Source organism: Sorex fumeus, unplaced genomic scaffold (assembly GCF_029834395.1).
Source record: "Sorex fumeus unplaced genomic scaffold, SorFum_2.1 ptg000039l, whole genome shotgun sequence".
In the NCBI taxonomy this organism is placed as follows: Eukaryota; Metazoa; Chordata; class Mammalia; order Eulipotyphla; family Soricidae; genus Sorex; species Sorex fumeus.
In genome coordinates this window covers 1,477,655-1,490,486 of record NW_026606096.1, presented here as the reverse complement: position 1 = coordinate 1,490,486, position 12,832 = coordinate 1,477,655, and the positions used below count along the sequence as shown (strand labels likewise).

Below are 12,832 nucleotides of genomic sequence, written 5' to 3'. Positions count from 1 at the left end.
TTTGGCATATTGACTACGTCATGGGGAGCTTGCTGGGCTTTGCAATGCAGGCGAGATACTCTCGGTGGCTTGCCAGGCTCTCCGAGAAGGGCAGAGGAATCGAACCCGGCTCGGCCGGGCTGGTTGTACACAAGGCAAACACCCTACCACTGTGCTATCACTCCTGCCGCAGGTAAGCTTCCCCAATTCAGCATCTCAGTGGCATCTGGGCAGAGGAATCCAAGTCACTGTGGTACTGCCCGTGGCCCTCGTCAACTGCTATGTGGCAGATGAGAGAGGTACTGAACAATGACACTTGCTGGGTCTAGTGCCCTGTGCTCAGGAAGGACCTTGTTTTCCTTTCGGCTTTTTCTTTCTAGAAGCATCCCACCTCTCTGTCCTTTACTTTACTCTGACCCTGCTTTGACTTGGCCATCTTCCCAGTGGACTTTGAGTCTGGCCAGCCTTATTTTATCCTGGATTGCAGAGAAGTGGGGGTGGGGGGTTCTGTTTCCTAGCACTAGTGGTTCTGTAATTCCTAGTCGGCCACTCATCGTATCTGCTACTGCTTACAAACCGCTCTAAGTCGCCGGGCTCACCAAATGTATCCCACGGATGAAAGAGCTCTGACTGCATGTTCCCTGGCTGCTTATCGTACATAAAGTCAGGAGCTTTACATCAGGTGAGGGACCATCTGGCTCGGATACACTCCAGCTCCAAGAATGCTTCCATAACAGATCACCTAGAATCCCATCTAGGAAAGGGCACCTTCCACACACAGTACTGACTGAGGCTCCACTGGCATGTTTCAAAATATGACTTGGAAACAAATGCTCAGAATCCAGCCTGGATTCTTGGCTTCCTCAGGATTTTTGAGCTGCTGGACGCCAAGCTAACCGGCTCCTCACCAGACAGGGATCATTGTTCATGTGGCACATCACAGACTCGTCCCATCGATCTGAGCCCACAGTCAGCACCAGCAGCCTCAGGGCCACTGATCCAGAGGCATGACTGATGAGGGACCCAGCTGCTTGGCAGAACTAGCAAATGATGGTCCCCCCCCCGCCCCCCGCTGCTCACTGAGAACACGACATTCATGATCCGTGGTGGGGAGCAAGTCAGGTGTGACAAGAGCCCATTACTTGATTAATTAGGCCACAGAGCCAGCGGTTGTGCTGTGGCAGAAACAGGCCCATAGAGCAGTTGGTGCCTTCCAGATGTGTGGACACACGCACCCAAAGGGGAGGAGAGGCACGGGAGACAGGGCGCCCTTCGTGGCCGGCCTGGGAAGAAAGTTCAGAATTGGGCTCCGACTTGTCTTCAAAATCTAGTTGGGTCTTTTAGCCCCACAGACCCGATCATAAAGGCTAGACTGAGGCTGGACAAGTCCCTCCAGGCACTCACTACAAAGCCTTCATGCTCCTTGACCCTCTAAAGTAGGAATTTCTGGTCCCTCTTCAGATCCTTGCTGTCCATTGACCACAGATTCCTAAGATTCTACCGAATCCACAAGGTTTTGTTCAGAAGTCCCGGTTGGAACAATTTGTCCAGAATCCAGCAACTGCAGTGCACTGAGGGGCTGGGGTGGGGGGTGGGGGGGGCAGAGTCCACCACCACCTGAGCGACCAACCACCAGCTCCCACACTGTCCATAGTCCTGCTGACTGGCAGTGTTTGGGGGCTGGTTCCATGGCACTGGACCTGGCCAGCGCTCAGACCGCCCCCCAGGCACAGTTAATGACATGCCATGAGTCGAGTTAGGCAAACGGAAGTTAGGATAGGCAAGGTTACTCCCAAGGTCACGCAGCGACTCACCACTGTAAATGTCAGGGTGGTTTCTTAAGGACGAGTCATTATAGGGGTTGTCTGCAACAAACAAAAGAGGGTGAGCAAACGGGGCCACGGAGGTCACAGAGGCATAAATAGGAGGGAACCAACAGAAAGGCAAAGCCGCAACTAGGACAGCACCAGTGGTCTTTTGCAAAGAAAAACAGGGCATGTTTGTAAAGGAAATACATTTGGTGAAGAACAAGCAACACAAAATAGCCCCGGAAGGGAAGAAAAGGTTAAATCCTGCAAAAGAAGGCAATAAGTTTTAATGAAAGAAATTAGGCTTGACCTTTAATTACTTTATCCTGTAAGTTTTCAAACAAATAAGAAGGGTTAGTGGCATCCTGAGCAGTCTTTGGAAAAACTCCTTTCATCCAGCACCTCATGCCCAGGACTGTGGGTCAGGTAGCTCCTGGGGTCACTAAAGAGAAAGGCATTAGTGGGCCTGGAGAATAGTCATATCTGCCCTGAGCAGACACTAGCCAGGTGATGGAGGAGAATGTTCGAGAGCGCTCATCATTGGAGAGAGTGGACATGGGACCTGAGCAAACACAGGCAGACCAACAACACCCCCAAACCCGACTGGGGGAACCCTTCTCTCCCTGGTCTCCGAGACGTGTCTGTTGGCAGAAAGGTCTCCAACTGAGTCTCGGAGTGGTCATGAGAATGGACATGGAGAGTATCATGCTGAGTGAAATGAGTCAGAAGGAGAGGGATAGACAATGACTGCACTCCTTTGTGGGATATAAGAAAACATAGTATGAGACTGACACCCAAGGACAGTAGAAACAAGGACCAGGAGGATTGGTCCACAGTTGGAAGTCTGCCTCAAGTGCTGGGGGAGAAGGCTACTGGGATAGAGAAGGGAGCAGTATGACAATGATGGTTGGAAGATGTGTGCTGATGTGTGCTTTGGACGAGAGATGTGTGCTGAAAGTGGACCAAACATGATGGCCTCTCAGTATCTATTGCAAACCATAATGCCCAACAGGAGAGAGAGAGAGAGAGAGAGAGAGAGAGAGAGAGAGAGAGAGAGAGAGAGAGAAGAAAAGTGCCTGCCATAGAGGCAGGTTAGTGGGGCTGGGGAGGGGGTGAGTGGTGGCAGGAGAGATACAGGGGATATTTGTGGTGAAATGCACACTGATGAAGGGATGGCTGTTGAAACATTGTATGACTGAAAACTAATCATGATAGCTTTGTGACTGTATCTCACGGTGATTCAGTTCAAAAGAAACAGAGTGGTGGTGAGAGTGGCCCAGATTTTATCACCAAGGAGAAAGCTGGGGCAGGAGGGTGCTGCTTGTGCATTATCCACTGTGGGCTGGGGAAGGCCACTGACTAAGCTGCAGATGGAGCCCTAAACCTGCCTGTGGGACCTTCCCCAGTGGGCAGGCCGGTAGCCTTGGCTTCTGAATATCGGGGGGCTCAATCCAGAGGCATCTCATGCTCAGCAAAATGCTTATGGGGCAGAACACCATCACGCCAACGTCCTTAAGGGGTTTCTCATGTCACCATCTCCTCCCAGGCATGGGTTCAAGTTTGACAGGACCAGCAGGGCCAGAGGGGGTTGGGGAAGCCACCCACATATCAAGCCGAGTGTTCCCCAAAGCAGGAACAGAGACCTAGTCCAAAATGACCAGGCACTCCCAGAACTCCCAGAAGCCTCAGTTCTGGAAGCAGCTCAGACAAGTGATGTCAGGGGGCTGTGCGTGCTCTTTGGTGAGGTTGGCACTGCATCACAGCCTGGATATGAACACCCAGGAGGAAGAGTTTCATGATTTAGAATGCTCACATTGGAGGGTGTGTCAGAGAGGACTCGCCTGTCCTGGCAAAGGGAGTGTGGTATAGCTGGAGCTCAGCTGGAGGGATTTGCAGGCAATGGGGAAACGGTATAGTGGGTTGTGGGAGCAGGGGACCGGACACGCAGACAGGTGACCCTGCCATCAGGTAAACAGGACCTCAGAGAAGTGACCAAGCTCTGAAGGGACCTCACAGCTTGCCAATTCTGGAGCACGTCCAAGAAACTCAGACCTCTTATGCTTTAAGAATGTCACATAAGCATAGAAGGAATTAGGGTGAAAACTTTCCTGGCTGTTACTTCACTGATGTCTTTATTTGGGGATTTGGGGCCACACCTGGTAGTCTCGGGGGACCATATGGTGTGTTAGGAACCAGGGTGGGGATGGCTGCAGGCATGGTGAGCACCTTACCTCTTGTATTATCTCTGTTTAATTTTGAACTAAAAATATAAATATTTTCTGGTGTTTCGAGGACTGAATGAACCCAGGACTCACCCGTGCAAGGCCATGGCTGTGCCACTGAGCTGCCTCCCTGGCCTAGGAGTCCTCACTGTGTCTCAGGGTGACATACTCACCCCATAGAGGCCCCACTGGGAAAGAGGGCACTGTGTGACATCCACACCAGCCCCAGGAGGCTGCTGCCCTTCAGCCATGTCCCAGAGCGAACTGGAAAGTGACTGGGGATGGCCAGTCTGGAGGTCAGGCCTGCTGTGCCCCTCCTAGATCCAGGGCCCACAGCTGGTATGACCACAGCCCTACTGGGTCCAGGGTCCACACACAGCAGGTATGAACACAGCCTTCCTGGGCCCAGGGTCTACACAGTGGGTATGACCACAGCCCTCTTGGGCCCAGGGTCCCACAGCGAGTATGAACACAGCCCTCTTGGGCCCAGGGTCCACACAGCAGGTATGACCACAGCCCTCCTGGGCCCAGGGTCTATACAGTGGGTATGATCACAGACCTCCTGGGCCCAGGGTCTACACAATGGGTATAACCATGGCCCTCCTGGGCCCAAGGCCCCACAGTGAGTCTGACCACAGCCCTCCTAGGCCCAGAGTCCACACGGCGAGCAGAAAGGAGGCTCATTGCTTCCTGTGGGCAGGCTGAACCAGGGTCCTGGTGAGAGAAGGTCTTGCAGTGGACCCCCAGATCTTTGGTAGCCAGCCCAGGACTAGTCCTAACCATACAAGGTAAAGCCTGCACCCCTGCCAGCCAGGAGAGCGGATAGCTTAATTGAGTTACTTGGAAAGCTGGTGTCAACTCTGGGCCTGCTCAGAGACCCAGAACTTGCTCCCCATCAGAGCCGCCCCTGGAAGTATGCCTGCAGGCTGGAGGTCCCGTCAGCGGGAGAGATTTCAGTTCAGTGTGGGAAGGGCAGAAAGGAAGCGAAGCCTGCCTGGGCGGGGAGACGGCTGCTGGAAGCCCACATTCTCTACCCACTGGACTCCCCATCTCCCTGGTGCAACAGGAGGCGCTGAGGTGTCTGCGCATGGGCTCCTACATCCCTGCCGCCCCTTGCCTAGTGCTGCCAGCTCTGCTCTGGCTCCAGAAGGGAGGCTGAGGCCCCGGGCAGACCACACTGTCCCTGCAGCCCAGCCAGCTGGAGGGGCTACCCTGGATGCACACCCAGGAGACACTGTAGACAACCCAACTTTCTTCTCCAACGGTCCCCTGCCCGCTCCTCCCAGCTGGGCCTGCGTCTGGCATAGGAAAGCCAAGGAGGGGACAGTAGCAGACTGAAGCTGGGGACCTTGCCAGGAACACGTGGCTGGGCCCTGGGCCCTGGATTTCCTGCTCCCTGCCAGGCTACTCGAGGCCAATTAGGAACCGTGAGGGAGCCGTGCGGGGTGGGTAGGGCGGGGGTGGGGGAGACTCGAGAGAACGGAAGGAAAAGAGGGAGGAAGAAAAACTGACGAGAGGAAGCCAATGAAGAACAAACTACAAGAGGAAGTCAATGTGACAGAAGAGAAGAAAAGAAATGCCCCAGAGGATAGAAGACCCGGGACTGTTTCCTCCTCCTCAGAGGAAAGGGAGGACTCAGCCCTGTGGGGGGCAGGAGGGACAGAGCAGCTACCTCACCTGTGCTGACAGAGGTGGCTCCCCCTCTGAGACCCAAAAGCAGGCTCCTCAGAAGCCATAATAGGCTGCAGCTAACATTAGGTCTCAACTAGGCCTCAGTTTCTGTTTTCCCAGAGCAGGCCTTATAGTTTCTGGTACACTCCCAGTTGAGTAATTCAGCTAGATAAGAACCTGGGCAGTTGGATCTGGCCATTCATGAGGGGTCACTGCACCCTTCTTGGAAAGAACCCCAAACCATTACTGGCACTTGCTGTCTAATTGCTGACCAGTGTTGTAATAGGGCAATGCTGTAAACAGACCAGTATATAAACCGCTTCTTGACTGAACCCTATATAAACTGCTTGTGAATTGGAGTCAGGGTCCTTGTCAAGACTCCACTGTGTTGGATGAGACTTGGACCCTAGCTTGAGCTAGCACTGGCTTGGGATAATAATAAAGTTCCTTTGCTTTTGCATTATCGTGTGTGGAACTGGGTCTCTTCACAATTGGGGATCTGAGGCTTGGGGTTGAAACTTGGGCACAATACCCCAAGCCTCGCCCCAGTCCCCCACACCACAGGGGACACTGCCACCTGTGTGTGTAGGCTCTGGGAAGCCAGGGCTCAGCCTCACTTATCTGACCTCAGGGAGTTGCCAATGGCCAAAAGAATCAGGTTCCTTGCACGATTCCCCCAAAAAACTGTCACTGTCCCCAAGACTGGAAATAACAGGTGCTGTGGAGGTGGGAAGATTCAGGTCTTTGGAGTTCTATGAGGAGTGTCACAAACCCATGACAGAAATCACGGTGGCCCACGCTCCTGTCCTGAGTGGCACAGGCCTAGCACGGGCCTGTCCTGTTTCTCGGGTGCCCCCACGGAGGCCCACCACGGCTGTCCCAGTTAAGAAACTCCAGTAGAAACAAATCAGATTCAAAACAAAATCAAACAGAACGGAAACATAAGTCTGTAACTTGTAAGCAGAGTGATTCCATATGGGCCAGTCTATACAGTCTGCGAATCTGGACAGTCTTCGTTATTCTTGGAGAAAATGATAACAATAAACAGAAATAAAGTCATCCGGCACGTGGGGGAGACCAGATGGCCGTGGAAACTGGTGCTTCTCAAATTCGGGTGTGTGTCCCATCCCATGGAGGGCTTCAGGAGAACAAAGAGGCCAGACTGACCGGACATGAACGTCCCCGGCAGGCCAGGGATGGGGCCGGGATGACTGCCAGGAGCCCCACAAAGTTTGAGAAGCACCAACATAGAGCTTCAGAACCAGGAACGGCTCAAGGAGCGCAAGTAAAAGAGCGAGGACCAGACTGCTAGATGGGCCTTAGAATCAGTGTTCCCCCTGCCAGATCCAGGTCCCCAGGGCTGCTGGGGCTCAGTGGGCTGTTGCCCTGGCACCCGCCCCGGGCAGGGTGGCACTTACTGGTGAGGACCTTGAGGGTGAAGGGGTTCTTCTGCTGGATGGTGTGGGTGAAGTGGAAGCGGGCGTTGCAGCTGTAGTCGGTCTGCATGTCCTGCAGTAGCACGTTGGAGAAGTACAGGTCTCCGTTATGGCCCTGAGAGACACGCTTGTCCTGGGTGATTGGTTCCATGGCTGCAAGGAAGCAGAGGCAGGCAGCCGGAAGTCAGGACAGCAGGAGAGACAGCAGCAGTCATCCCAACAGGCCTAGTCAGGATCATCTGGGAAGGGCTTCTCGGGGGTGCCAGGAACATCATGTGGTCTAATCAGTCCACTGAAAGATGTGGCCACACCCCCTGGTCCTTACCTCCTGATCCTCCTCACCCCCTAGTCCCCTTTTCCTCATGACAAATATGACCAAGACACTCACTGTGTGCCTGTTCCTATTCCAAACTTTGGACGTATTTGTTGAGTTATCCTTATAATAATTCTCTTAGAGACATATAATTATAGTCTTACTGTTTCCGGAAGAGGAAAATGAGGCCCAGAGTTGTTTAAACAACTCACTCAAGATCACACAGCACATAGCAGTTGGGTTAGGAAGTGAGCGCTAGCAACTCCCTCTGCAGACACTATTCTCGGCCGTGTGGCACCATTACAGCTGTCTCACAGACCACCGCCGTCCCTGAGATAAACACACCCATGATCTTGGGGTCCCAGGACTTACAGCTGCTCATCCAGAAGATGACTGGGGAGGGCAGTCCAGGCGGGGGGTTGCACTGTAGAGTCAAGGGCGCGCCCTCTTGGACCACCACAGGGTCGAGGTTCTCCTTAGGCCACAGAGGAGATTCTGGGAAGAAGCAGACAAAGGAGATCACAGTGAAGGTGTCGGTTGGAGCAGGAGCAGGGCTAGAGGCAGACGTGCAGGGGCTGGTTGGAGGAAGAAGGGGAGAAAGGAAGCCAAAGGGAGGAGGGCTGAAGCAGGGAGCAGTCCACGAGAGGTGGGAGAGGGCTTTTATCTTCAAAGGTGCCCAGGGTTCCAGGCTGGAGAAGTTGAGCCATGTGCTGGGAAACTTCCTCTTCCCGAGGTCTTTCTGAGCTGGGGACGGAGGTGCCACCCCTGCTCAGGAAGCAAGCAGGTCATGTAGGGGACCCAGGGCCAAACAAAGCTTGGGGCCCCGGGTAGGATGGTGCATCAGCCCTCGCCCCGACTTACTGGACACCTGCAGGCGAATCCGGTTGGACAGGGCTGTGCCGAACTTGTTGCGGGCGAAGCACTGATACTCGCCCTCGTACTCCTCGGGCCGCCCACCACTGCGGAAGTCGATCACCAGGGTCCCCGACCGCCTCCTCATCGACACGCGGGGGTCCTTGGCGATGTTGAAGAACCTGCTGTTGCGGGTCCAGTGGAAGCTGTGGACGAGGAGGAGTCACTGGTGGGCTCCAGGGGAGACTCGGGGGCGGGGGGACGTGGAGTTCAGTCCCAGAATCGTCCTTCTGTCCCAGTGGGCCTAGACAACCGACCCATCTGCAGGGCAGCCCTGACTGCAGGTTCTCAGTGAGTCTCAGGGAGCAGGACCCACACGGCAGGAGGCCCAGGGACCACGTCCTCTGCGGGCGTTGGGTTTTAGGTTAAATCCAGTGAGCCCCCTCTGCTACCATGGGGCCTTCCGACCCCGGCCTGAGCATCTGAAATCATGACTCTGGCTTCACCCCAAATGAACAGGTTCGATTCCCAGCACCCCATATGGTCCCCTGAGCACTGCCGGAGCAATTCCTGAGTACATGAGCCAGGAGTAACTCCTGAGCATCGCCGGGTGTGACCCAAAAAAAAAAAAAAGGATGTGACACAAAGAGGAAAAAAAAAAAGAAAAAAAGTGTGGATATATATGGGTACAACATGTGCACGTGTAATTTGCTCTCCTGGAGACCACTTAAAAACAGCAGAAGCAGATGCAGGAACTTCTGGGGGCTACAGCCATTGTTCCCAGAAAGACAATGGGAAAGAGCCTAGAAACAGGAAGGCCTCTGTGCACTGCCTGTCCCTTCCAGGTCAGTCCCCCCTTTTCCCACGGGGTCATGGGGGTGCTAGGGGTAGGAGCCGGTCATGCAGGGGTCCCTGGGCTCATTTCTCCTGTGAAAACCCCCCTTGGAGGTCCCACCAGGCCTGATCCTTCCATCAGCTCGTGCCTGGCTGGGTCCACACATGATGTGGCTTTTAATGTGGGTGACGTGGCTGCTCATCACTTGCCAGGGCACGTCCGGTGCTGGGGTTAAGTCTGGGCTCACCCTTCCTGCCGGGCGCCTCTGTGGCTGCACCCCTCTTCCCATGGACACAACCTTTCCAGGGTAGGCGACACAGCAGGGTAGCACCCCTCCAGTCCTGTCCTGCCTCTCGTGAACCCTCACAAACACCACTCCCAGGAGAGACAGGCACTTCTAGAAGCTGCACAGGCGGGTGAGGGGAACGCGGGCACAGGGAAGGTTCTGGGCAGGACACAAGACTGAGCTCAGCTCTCTGGTGGCGACCTGCGCCAGGAAGTTTTCTGTCCCGCGGTTTTCTCGTCAACTAAGTTTTCTAGGTCTCCAAATTGTGACCTCCACCCCGTGGGGACGGATTGTTAGAACTCCAACTGCGTCTTGGACTCACCTGGGGGCAGGGTTCCCTTTGGCTTCACACTCGATCAGGATGTTGTCTCGGGGGTCCACGATGTGGTCCTTCACAGACTGCTTGGTGATGGTGGGGGGCTGCGACACTGTGGGGTGGATAGAGCCTGGGTCGATGGGGGCTCACGGGTCCTCCCAGAGCCGGGAGGAGCTCAGGAGCCACATGCTGAGCGGGCAGCAGGAGGCAGAGAGGGACAGCCCCGTTCTAGAGAGCCGGCTCCTTAAATGGGGTCCCAGGGGTGGGGTGCGTGCGTGAGGAGACCCTTTAGGATCTCCCAGGTCAAGCAAAGACGGGCTTTGGTCTCATGCAATCTTAGAGCCTGGCGCTTAATAGCACGCCAGGGCATAGCAGTTCTTCATGTCTACTGAGTAAATATAGGAAGCAGCTAGAGCAGGTGAGTTTTCAGGACTCGGGGACCACAATGGCTGGGAGCGCTGGAGGGGCAGCCCGTGGCTGAAGCAGTGAAGTGGATGCTGAGAGGGAAAGGTGAGCCTAAGAACTTTCTAGAGATGAGTCCCAGAGCAGGGGTCCATGGCCCAGCTCCACTGAGTGCCTGGGGCCCCCTGACAGCACCCAAGTGCCCCTCATAGGTGCTTCAAGGCAGTGGAGAGAGGCCAGGGACCCTCGAGATCTCCTTCCCAGCCTTCCCTGCCCCTCTCTCCTGTCCTCCCCCGCCTGAGGTGCTGCCGAGGCCCGGGACTTACGCTCGTTCTGAATGCTTGCTGTTAGTTCCGGAGGGTTAGCATGGGAGGGAGAGAAGAAGACTCGTTATGACCCACAGCCCATTAGACTCATTAGGTCCTCACCTCCCACCTGCATGGGGGCACCGAGCCTTGAGTCTCCTGCCCGCTGCTCAGGGGAAGGGCTGCAGCCCCCTGGGACAGACTGGGCAGTGACTTCTCTCAGCGTTTCCCGAAGAAAGCAGGAGACCAGCACCTGCCCCAGGGACACTGGCACCAGGAAGTCCAGATGCCAAAGGTGACAGTGCAGCTTGACAATTGGGCTCTGAGGGGAAGGAGTGTCACTGTCCACTCTCGATGCCAGGGATGGGCTGAGCCATCACTATGGCAAAGGGGGTCCCAGCCTGCCAGGTCCCCATTGCCAATGAAGTCACCTTCCTTCCTCATGGCTCCTTCAGCCGCCCCTTTACTTTTCTCTTAAGTATTTGTTTTGTTTTGTTTTGGGGAATTTAAGGGGTTTTGTTTGTTTTCTTCCTTGCTTTGGGGCCATATCTAGCATGTTCAGGGTTTACTCCTGGCTGTAAACTAATCATTCCTGGTGGGCTCACCAGACCATACAGGATGCCAGGGATTGAACCCGGGTGGGCTGCATGCAAGGCAACACCCTCCTCGCTGTCCTATGGCTCCGGTCCCCTCGGTCACCCTTCAGGCCACCCTGGGGAGAGATGGTAGGTGGCTCTCTGTGCCATGGGCATCCTGCCCATGTGGTTCTGGGGTCAGAGCAGAGCTCTGGGTTCCTTTCTACTCCTGCATTGTGTGGAGGATAAATTTGCTCTGTTGGGGTCCAAGGGGGAGGAAAAGGCCTTGGCTTCCCTGGGTAGGGCTGAGGCTGTGTGGGCTGCTCCATGCCGATGCCTTCTCTCTTGGTCTGGCTCAGACACCCTCAGCTTGGAGAAACAGGGGTTGTCCAGGCTGTCCTGGGATACAGGTGGGGGTACTATTTCTGCCAGCCACTGCTCTCCTCTGCAGGGCCCATGCAGAGGGGAGGAGGCTCACTTTTAGCAAGCCCTCTCCAGTCGGCCTTGTTGGGGCTCCAAGGCTGCTCCCTCTGGGAACAGTGTGTGTGACTGTTGGTGTCACCGAAACAGCCAGGGGCTGCAGTCCAAAAGGGGCCTGTGCAGCTGCTCAGGGCTCTGCTGGGGAGCCTATTACACCAGCTTTCTGGGGTGGCCTAGGGGCCCTGTTTCCAGGCACAGGCAGGGCTCCCCTAAGAGGCAAGCAAGTGTTGAGGGGCCAGCAGGCAGGGTAGCTTCAGGCCTAAGCTCCAGGAAGCAGCTCTCAAGAACGCTCACACATGAGCCTGGAGCCAGGGAGATAGGACAGCAGGGTGGGCACCTGCTTTGCAAGCAGTCCTGGGTCTGGTCCTTACTCTCATGGTTTCTCCAGTCCACCAGGAGTGATTCCTGAGTGCAGAGCCAGGAGTCAGCCCTAAGCACTTTCAAGTGTGGTCCCGAAGCGAAACAAAAACTAGAGCACACCTAGGAGGCCCAATGTAAGAAGAATTTGGCTTGTGCTGTGTCTGGACCCTGAGGTTGCCGTGGGGAACATAGGCTGCAGATGACGCCCTGCCTTTGCTGAACTCAGACAAGCCCCGAGCGCTCTCTCAAATATGTAGGGTGGAAGTGAAACTCTCAAGGAGCGAGAGCGGGCGCCTGAGCAACAGTACTGTGGGTTTACTTTGCACAAGGCAGACCCGGGTTCGATCCCCTCCATCCCATATGGTCCCTAGGCACTGCCAGGAGTGATGCCTGAGTGCGAGTCAGGAGTAACCCCTGAGTATCTCCAGGTATGACCCAAAAAAGAAAAACCAATTCCAGTTCAACCAGTTCAAGGAGCAAGAGGGGAGGATGGGGCTGGCGCGGGTGTGTGGGGGAGGTGCCAACTGGCAGTGGTGTGAGCTCCACATTCTGGGGATCTCCTGTGGACGCCCGCCTCTTGAGTGCATGAGGGCACAGGGGGCACATGAGCCTTTCACAGGAACCATCTTGCAAAGTCAAGCGGTCCAGTTGCTTATTCCAGGTCAGGTGATGCTTTATGTTGATGTCAGTAGGAGATATCCTGCCAGGGCTTCTCGATCCTGCAGGGGACCAGAGGGATCTGACCCCTTTGCAGCCCAGAGCATCCTGAGTTGGGGCTCGCTGGGAGACCATGGTGTGGGGACCAGGGGGCAAGAGAAGCAGAGGCCTTCCTTGAGGAGCCTCCTTGCTCTGCCCAGGCTCAGCGCCTGTAGACTCCTCCTGGGCACGTGGCCCAGGCCCCAGGCGGGCAGCCACCAGGTGGCAGGAGTTCCCTGCCCTGACGCAGATGGGGTGTGGAGGACTGTCTCCTGCAACATCTGCGCCAGCCCTGC

At 55.4% G+C, this 12,832-nt stretch overlaps 1 protein-coding gene across 14 annotated transcripts in view; it reads right to left on the bottom strand.

Annotated features, from left to right (window-relative positions):
- The window catches only part of NFASC (neurofascin), a 174,727-nt gene that overhangs the window by 47,442 nt on the left and 114,453 nt on the right, over positions 1–12,832 (bottom strand). For 5 of the 14 annotated variants that reach the window (XM_056118921.1, XM_056118929.1, XM_056118930.1 and 2 more), the window contains exons 4-9: positions 10,447–10,464; positions 9,725–9,830; positions 8,291–8,487; positions 7,802–7,924; positions 7,099–7,269; positions 1,794–1,844 (exon numbers count right to left, since the gene is read on the bottom strand). In XM_056118921.1, the coding sequence (XP_055974896.1) occupies positions 1,794–1,844; positions 7,099–7,269; positions 7,802–7,924; positions 8,291–8,487; positions 9,725–9,830; positions 10,447–10,464 (666 nt within the window). The remainder of the gene's footprint in view (positions 1–1,793; positions 1,845–7,098; positions 7,270–7,801; positions 7,925–8,290; positions 8,488–9,724; positions 9,831–10,446; positions 10,465–12,832) is intronic. The other 9 variants (XM_056118923.1, XM_056118931.1, XM_056118932.1 and 6 more) reach the window with 3 other exon arrangements.